This window comes from Terrapene carolina, unplaced genomic scaffold (genome assembly GCF_002925995.2).
Source record: "Terrapene carolina triunguis isolate 2854851 unplaced genomic scaffold, T_m_triunguis-2.0 Scaffold34021, whole genome shotgun sequence".
In the NCBI taxonomy this organism is placed as follows: Eukaryota; Metazoa; Chordata; order Testudines; family Emydidae; genus Terrapene; species Terrapene triunguis.
The window spans coordinates 819,611-828,968 of record NW_020698372.1 but is presented as its reverse complement, the minus strand read 5'-3'; the positions used below and the strand labels follow the sequence as shown (position 1 = coordinate 828,968).

At 38.3% G+C, this 9,358-nt stretch overlaps 1 protein-coding gene across 1 annotated transcript; it reads left to right on the top strand.

Annotated features, from left to right (window-relative positions):
* Nucleotides 1-1,400: 1,400 nt before the first annotated feature.
* Nucleotides 1,401-3,612, top strand: LOC112117868 (C-C chemokine receptor type 5-like). Its single transcript, XM_024215968.3, has 2 exons — nt 1,401-1,471; nt 2,482-3,612. Exon 2 carries the CDS (start codon nt 2,493-2,495, stop codon nt 3,543-3,545), a length of 1,053 nt encoding a protein of 350 aa, XP_024071736.1. The 5' UTR covers nt 1,401-1,471; nt 2,482-2,492; the 3' UTR covers nt 3,546-3,612.
* Nucleotides 3,613-9,358: the final 5,746 nt, after the last annotated feature.

The window sequence follows — 9,358 nt, the reverse complement described above, 5'->3', positions numbered from 1 at the left end:
TCTGGCATCTCCTAACTTTTCAGTTCAAGACTTTGGAACTTAATAATCTTTTCATGTAGGATTTATCTCTAAGTAATATTTTTGGTTAAACAGGCCAAGCAAACCAGAGGTTGTACAATGTTTAACCATCAGTGAGAGGACATGGATTAAGCACTAGAAGGAACAGTGTCCCTTTGATGCATGCAGATGGTGCCATAGAATGTCCCTGGGGAACTGTCCAGCAAAATACCTCCTGAAACATTGTACAGCCACAAAGCTAAATCCCAACCTATGAGGAAAAAACAAAACAAAAGATCTGTGCAGTAATAACTATTCTCTGTGCTTTGCTCCTCCACTGAAACTGTCATTGCAGATGAAGTGGCAAACATCACACCCAAAACTTCTGTCTTTTTTCAAATATATTACAGTTGTTCAAAACACTACAGTTTCCAAGAGTGCTACTACAAGGCAAGAATGTGTGTAGCCTTTGCTCAGTCATGCAAGAAGACTCAGTATTTGAAACCTTTTAATTTGTTTTCTGCAAACATTTGTATTAATTGTTTGTTTTGGTTAGCAAGAATGTTTCCAGAAACTTGGGCATAGGAGTCCATATAACAATACACACTAGAGAGTACTTAGTCAAGCCCTACTGTTTATAAGAGTTGCAGTCATCCAGTCAGGGAGACGAAACAATGCCCTGTGAGTTGGGTGATCAATTGCACAGCACAAATAGTGAATTATAGTAAATATTCAAAGCTACAGTCATAGTGAATAATTCATGAGAAACCCATAAGCTGAAATACTTTGTACAAAACCTTTAAATAATTTTGAATAACTATTGAATATTTATAAATAGTAAAATTGTTCACAGATAATTTGCAAACAGATACTAATAGTTTGCCTCATTTTGACAGTTATTGATGGAAAAGATCTATTAAATCATTGATTACAACCAACTTTCAAACTCCAGATAATAGGCATTTCTGATGCTAAGGATATACCACATTAGAGTTCAGGCAAAAGGCTGTCGCAATAAGAGGAAATAAAATCTTGAATCAAGTGAATCATTTTAACCCAATATTACATTTTGGCAGAAACCAGTAATTAGAACAAGATAATCAATGCTAACTGCAGATACTGTACATTCAAAATAGACACTGGAGAGTGTCTTTTTTTGACAAAAGTTTTACAGCATGAGAATATAGCCCAACAAAGACAATGGTTTTGAAATTATTTGATGCCATGCAGGGTGGTGTTTCAATATCAGTTTATAGATTTGTGAATTTTCTTACAGGTTATCAACTGAGAATAACGTGCGGAATATTTCTTGGATGGTAGAGAACAGTGCTCTGCTTTAATTCAAAGTCTACATTTTTCATTGCTTGGAATTGATCTGAATTGCAAGAGAGGTGAAACTTGCCATTTCATCCTACAAAGTCAATTCTAGTGCAGCATTGTCTAATCACCTCTTCCACATTTTCCTAATTAACAGGTAAGTCACCTATTTCTTGTATGCAAGGATATTATCATGACAAGAACAAGAGAGCCCAATTCTCATTCACACTAAAACCACTTTACCTTGCTCTGACAGTGTAAAAGGGCCTTAAAGTAAAAATAAATTATATTCATATTCACTTTCTTCAAGGCTCCTTTGCATGACTAGAGCAGTTTAAAATGGCCTGGGTGTAAATGAGAATAAGGCCAAAGACTTAAAGGAACAATTTTGTTAAATAAAGAATGCGGGCCTTATTCTCATTTAGACTTATGGATTCTGTTTTCAAGGGTTTATTTTTAGCAGTTTTTTAGTTTTATGTAGATGTCCAAAAATTAGGGTTGTTCGGGGCTCTCTTTCTATATACTGTAATGAATAATGTCTTTTTTCAGAACCAAAGTAAACCAAATACAGAAGCACAGAGTGGTTGGTTAATGTGAGAAATGAGAAAAATTGTTGAAAGAATAATTTGCAACAACTAATATGTTTGGCAAATTTTGCTTGTGGAATGCTACTTAGATGCTGTCCACCACAGCCTACCAATGCACACCCACTCATGGCTTATTGCTGTTGTGTGAGCTAGTGACATCTGAATGTGGGTAGGAAACCTGAAAAACAATAAGCGTTTCCTCTAGATAGGCCCTTTTTTAATGGTGCTCTTTTTGTCTCATTCTGACACTTCTGAAAACCACTTAAACGCACTTGTAACAAACCAGCTGAGAACTAGCTGCCTTTGCGATTAGTCATCAGCCAGCTCTCAGTTGTGTCATGGTACTGACATAGTTTACTGAAGATGAAAAATATTTCTCATACATAATGCATGTGGAAACCAATATTTAACAAATAGTGGAGGTATCAGAGCGTCTCAAAAAAAGGGTTGCAATCATCTTTTATAATGGGAAGCATTAGGCAACTTAAATATGGAAGTCACTGCCAGCTTCCCAATAATATTGTGATAAAATATGTTTTAGTCCATCTCTTTAGTTTCTACCATCTCTTTCTTCATCCAGGACAGTACAAGATGGATGCAGGAACTGACACGACAACCTATGATTATGATCTTGACTCAGAACCATGCCAAAAAGCTGATGTCAAAAAATTTGCATCCCTGTTTCTGCCACCGCTTTATTCTTTGGTGCTGATATTTGGCCTGGTGGGAAATGCGCTAGTTGTGCTGATCCTGATAAAATACAAGAAGCTGAGAAGCATGACTGACATCTATCTGCTGAATCTGGCAATTTCCGATTTACTCTTTATTCTTTCCTTACCATTTTGGGCTTATTATGCAGCACGTGAATGGGATTTTGGAAATGCAATGTGTAAAATTCTTTCAGGGGTCTATTATGCTGGCTTCTACAGTGGAATGTTTTTCATAATACTTTTGACAATAGATAGATATCTGGCCATTGTCCATGCAGTGTTTGCTTTAAAAGCTAGGACAATTACCCATGGTATCTTCACAAGTGTTTTCATTTGGGGTGTTGCAATATTAGCCTCTCTTCCAGGGTTTATATTTCACAGTGTTCAAAAGGAAGGTGATAATTGGACCTGCAGCTCTCATTATCCATCAGATTCCAAAATCAAATGGAAGGAATTTCTGATTTTAAAGATGAACATCCTGGGACTTGTCATTCCACTGGTCATTATGATCTTCTGCTATTCAGAGATTATAAAAACATTACTGAGATGTAGGAATGAGAAAAAACATAAGGCAGTCAGGCTTATTTTTATCATAATGATTGTTTATTTTATCTTCTGGACACCATTCAACATTGTTGTTCTCATATACACTTTTCAAGATTCATTTTCCCTAAATAACTGTGAGAGCAGCAGGCAGCTGGAGATAGCAATCCAAGTGACAGAAGCAATTGCAATGATCCACTGTTGTATCAACCCCGTGATCTATGCCTTCGTTGGTGAAAAGTTTAGGAAATATCTTTATACCTTTTTCCAAAAACACATTGCAATCTACCTCTGCAAACACTGTCCAGCTCTTCATGGTGATAAATTAGAACGGGTTAGCTCCACATACACCCCTTCCACTGCAGAGCATGATATCTCCATTGGTTTGTAAAGTGCGTTAGAAATGTAGCCAATAAAAGTTTCATTGTCCTTTTTACTTAAAAGGTTGTGCAATTAAACAAAACTCTTATGGTCATCGCATTAAGGCCTGGACAGTTACCAATCACAGTAATTAATTTTTTTGTGACATTGCACTATTTTTCATTTTTCATAGGGAATATTAAAAATCCCACAAGAAAATTCAAATACTACAGTTTGTTAAGGATCCACTGTAACATGGCACCCAATGTAGTATGATTTTGCTCTTTAAACCTGGACTCTGATCAAAGAACTATTTCCTCAGGAAATATAATTCAGAAGATGGCTTGAAGAGGGCAAGGAACAAGGTTTTTCTTCTCTTCTCTCAAGATCCATTTACCTATATGCAAAACCACAAGAAAAACTTTAGGAGGAAGGCATCCATGGGAGGACATTATAGCCATTTACATGGGGCTCGATGCACCTTTTTTCTTCAATATTCAACATTAATGGAACATTTCAGGAAAAAAAACCTTTGCAGCAAAATCATAAAAGGTTCTAAAATTCCCACTAATTTTATAAGTTAGCGTTTTTTCATAATATAATCAAGTACCCATCGGAGGTGGGGAGGGTTTATTTACAATTACACTGATACCTTGTTTTTCCTATAGGGTTTGAAGAGCTGTTAAATCTTCATAAAACAGATATTTTGATAAACAGGGATTGTGCACACTTCTGTTAAGGGATATGACTGACCTTCTGTTAACCAGAATTGTGTTATGCAGGGGTATCCTATTAGCTGGGGGCTGTCTGTTTAAAATAATCCTTTCCCCTGGACTATTGCATTCAGTTATTTTGATTTCACATGAGTAAGAGCTGGCAGGATCAGATCCCAATATCTTAGCACTTACACATTGCTTTGCAGCCTCACACCTCTGTACATAACTAGTTATTCATCCTGAGGACAGCCCTGTGAGGTAAATATCTGCAGTATTACAAAGTGAAGGCAGAAAATTACTCTCACGGTAAACTTCCTTTTATGGAAAAAAATATTTTCTGCACGTTTGCACTAATGTGAAAGCACCTTTTTAATACCAAATGCATGTCAATGTTATGTTTATAGATCTATTTCAGTTTTACTGAGCTTTCTCCATTTCCATTTTTATTGGGGTGTGAATTCTGATGCTACGATTTTATGCTTCTTTCTCTTTCCACATTAATGCAAGTTATTAATAAAATCATTGTTTGAAAAGCTCCATATACTGAATGTTTCTCATTGTCTTTGTGGGAAAGAGCCTTCAGCTCTGGATCCTGGGAAAGTGCAAGGATTGCTCCTTACATGGACACCAAGGGAAGGGTTTGTGCACATAACCACAAAGGGGTTGGAGAGGAAGTGGAGTCATGGACCAGAACCCTCCCCCACACCAGCCCACAGGGAAATGAAACCTACTGGGTATAGAGCTGGTGCGCTATCCTAAAGATGTTGCAGCTGGGACAGCCCCCATTCACCGAGAAATTTGAGGAGGGATTTGGTACTTGACCTTTGAAAATAATTTTTTATTTTATTTTAGGGGGCAAATATCAGTTTGGGTGGGTATTATAAAGCAGATGGAGTGAAAGTGAGTGAGGAAAAATTATATAGCACTGAGGAGCAAACTGGATTCTCCCACAAGCCAGCTCTGGCCACTGTACGATCACTTTGTGCCGCTTAGGTGGTATAAGGTGACATTAGCCAACCAGAGAATCTGGCCCTTAAAGTTTTATATCTACAGAGTATTAAGTATTTAAAATTAAACATGAATAAGTGCCTGTTGCCCTACATCCCTCTCCATGTTCCCTTCTCTGTCCCCACCATTCCTCTGCCTCCCCTTCATGCTCTTCCCAATCTCCTGCACCCTACTTCTATGTAGCCCAGTCCTCTGTACCCCCGCTTCATCCCCTCTCAATCTCCTGCCAATCTCAATGTATTCCTCCTCCCTGAGAGCCTCTCACTCCAAGACCAGGTAACGTGGCTCTCTGACATCCACTCCCTGCCCTAGTGAGTCTCAAACTTTCTGCTATCATGCCTCACTTTTACTGAAGCAAATGTGCTCAGTCCCCACCTTCGGGTGAGTTAGAGACAACATTCACATATAGCAATAATTAATGCAATACTACAAGGGCAAAGGATATAAACTCACACTAGCATTTACTTCGCAACATTTCAGTGAGATGAATGAGCCTGAAGAGCAACTGGGGTCTCGGGAGAGAAATGGGCCTAAGGGAGGTACAAGCTGGGGATAAAGGAACTCACAGGGAAGAAGCTGGGGGTGCCGAATGGGTGTGGGGGGACTGAGACTCCGTCTCCTCTATGCCAGCAAATCGTTGAGATAGCTGGTGGCAGATGCACAGGAAATCTAACAGAAAATACCATGCAGTAATTTGCATTTTTCAAAAAGTAGGATATGAGTTTCAGGCCCCACCCAGACTCCACCGTGGGGCTGGCCCTATGTTTTTGGAAAGCCTACCCTAACCACAGTCCACATCCTTTCCAGTGCACAACTATCCTCACTATGCCCCTTCCTGGACTCCTGTCATTCGATTTACTATCTCTTTAGTGATAACTAGATGGATCTATCTTGATGAATTGATGACCTACATTGATAGACCTCTGATCACATATTTTTTCATATATACGAACTGGTGTGGTTACTGGGAAAAACACAGGTCTGTATGTTTATTTCACTGTGATCTCGGATTACAAAGCTTAATAATTAAAACATCAAAAACCAACAGTTTTGGAAGGGATATAAACTCTTATGCAGGACATAAGCCAAGCTCTAATTATTGAGGTTTAGGAAGAAATGTTACCTGTGGGCAGGTTTCTCCTCAGTTGCCCACCACAGGCTTTCTTGCACCTTCCTCTGAAGCAGCAGGTGCTGGCCGCTACTGGAGACAGGATACTTGACTAGACAGACTACAGGTCGTCTGATCCAGGCTGGCAATTCCTATGTTTCTAGAAAGAGACAAGCCTCTTTTCTTTCATGTTTCCTACTTTTTTCATCTTGAAAAACAAAGTCCTTCCCTTACTCTGGAAAAACTCGACACCCGTGGCAGATTTGGAATTGCCTGTGATTGTTTGTGAATATGTTAAAGATAATTTCTAACGGTAAGTTTGATTATAGTAAGAGGGTTTATTGTATGGACACATGGGGTAAATTCAAGAAGAGATTGACTGCCCTAGGCAGGAAAGAGTATTATGGCTCCAGATATTTATAAACCCCATATTTATATGGCTCCCTCTATTTATAAACCCCTCCCATTCCCCATGAGTTCCCTTTGGTTCCACTCTCAGAAAGAGACTCTGGGTGTGTCCTGCCAATCTGCTTGCTCACAATGGAAATCATCAAAGTAACTTCAAACAGCTAATGAGCACACCTAGTGCTTGCCACACCCAATTTCTGGATATCATGCGTGCCTCTGGCAAGTGAGGCACAGAGAGTCCCCCAAATGAAAAACAAGAAATTATGTATCCTTCTAACTCTTTCTTCCCTTATTCACACCACTACATGCTGCAATGCTAAGAGTGGGTTACAAACAAAACCAAACTCTTTCTATAATTATAGCTTTGGATTGTGAAACCTAAGTCCTACCACTAGGATTTCAAAATCTATACATCTGTGCTTTAACGCACTTTTTATAGGAGCATTTGAAAGTCCTTTTTAGAAAAGAAGAACTGCTTAATTTTTTTAAAGTAACAATGATTTGTTCACTCAAAGTCTGCTAAACGTATGAATATTGTATCCTTCTTCACACAGGAAGGGGTGTACGCCTGCCCTGTATTTGTTATGTGCAAAACTGATTTATGCAGTGCAGCCAGTCTAAAAGACTAAGACATCAGTGGCACTTCTTAGACATTTGGTAAGTCATCTTTCATCTGTTTTTAGTATTTATACATTTATTAGTTGCTTATGTAGATTAAGAGGTAACATAAATGCCTATATCTGTAAACACAGTATAGTATTTGCTAAGTCATTTGTTAGTGGATTCACCTATAAAAATAACAATTGAGAAGGGCAGGGGGAATATACTGGAATGAACTATTTTAAAGGGATATAACAATTAGAAGTGTTCAGAAGGGAAACCAAATAAGCAATGAGGCAAATTTCCAGGGGCTGTAGTGGATGAGATTGCAATGGAATAAGATATCTCTGTAACAACTGAATTGAACAGGAAAGATTTTTCTGTCAAAACTTTGATACTAGTTGTATCAAGAAGAAAAATCTGTTTTGAAAACACAATAATGGACCAGATTTGCAACTGGTATAAACTAGTGTAGTTTCACTGAAGTCAGTGGAGCTACACGGATTTGTATAAGCTGAGGAACTATTCTGATACTGGGAAAATATCGGTTTGAAATCTGAGAATGTGAGCACATTAAAAATAAAATCCTTCAGACCAAATCTAGAATATATAATCTTTTCAGCACACCATACAAATGGTCTGATTTTACAGTCCTTCACAGTGATATGAAATCAGTTTTGCTTTAATAAAGATTGTAGGATTCAGTCCTGACTCCAAGATGCCAAGTGCACAACTCCTGTCATAATTAATGGAAATTGCATTCCTAAGTACCAATTTACCATTGACTATTAAAAGATGATCCCCTTTCTGTCCAGAAGAGAGGAGAATCTATCTGGCTAAGTCATATTTACACCTATCTCAGAATGACTGCAGAAACACTGGTATCGTAATTTAAACGCTGTGTGTGATGTGACCTATTTACATTCAATATGTATTTCTACAGGAAGTCCCGTGTAATTTAGCCATTTACTGTAAAGTTTTACTCCACATTCTAACATTTAAATTTTTAAATCTTTGCCATTTTTTTCAAAATAGCTCTGATCTGAACATTTCCGTGAAACTATTATCTGGCTTTGCTGATTTTTGTGTATGCTTAAGGCATGGAAGGCTTTTTAACTCAAAAGTAATAACGATTGGGTTAACTTGCACCAGACAAACAGAATTTTTGACAGACTGATCGCAAATTTCTGGGAAGAAATCGTAGTCTGTGGTCATGACTATACTTATACCCCATATTGTAGTGCTTTTCATCCTTAGGTCATATAGGAGTTTGTGGGTATGTGGGTACCTTCATCTCTCTTTTATAGATGGGGAAATTGATGCACAAAGAGGTGAAATGACTTGCCTAAAATCAAACAGCTGGTCAGTGGTAGAGCTAGAAATCAAACCCAGGTCATCTGACTCCTAGTCAAGTGTCTTAGGCACTAGATAACAGTTTCCTAAAAGAGTGGGAGAAATTGCTTCATGGGATACTGCATATAGGGATATGGTAATCCTGCTCTTTTAAAATTGGTAGGCACCCAACGGTGGTTATCAGTATCTGATGGATAGATACCAACCTCAGATTCAGATACTGTGGAGAGAGGTTTCTGAAGCAAGGAAAGGAGCTGGGCTAGTAGGAGGATTTTAATGGAACCAATCAGAAAGGAGGGAGAGAACAGGATTTAGGCAGTGAGGACAGGTTGGGGAGAAGAAGACAAGCACCAAGGTGATGTTCTCAGGATCCAGAGACAAAGTGGAGGGAGAAAGTGGGAGCAAGATACATACACATCACAAGGATGAGGCAGCAAGAAGCAGCTTTGATGACAAGGACAGAGTAGGGGCTATAACTAAAGAGTTTGCCACGATATCACTGTTTTGATGACATTTCAGAATCAGATTTGTATCAATCTAACAAAATGGCCAGACACTTGTACAAATCAGTTCCAAATCAGTTATTTGTCACATCTCTATTTGCTATCAGTACAAGCTTAAGATAAAGACACATGTCCACTATTTCTAACC

Excerpts from the sequence above, each read along its gene's own strand:
- LOC112117868 (XM_024215968.3), top strand. The coding sequence starts at position 2,493 with ATGGATGCAGGAACTGACACGACAACCTATGATTATGATCTTGACTCA.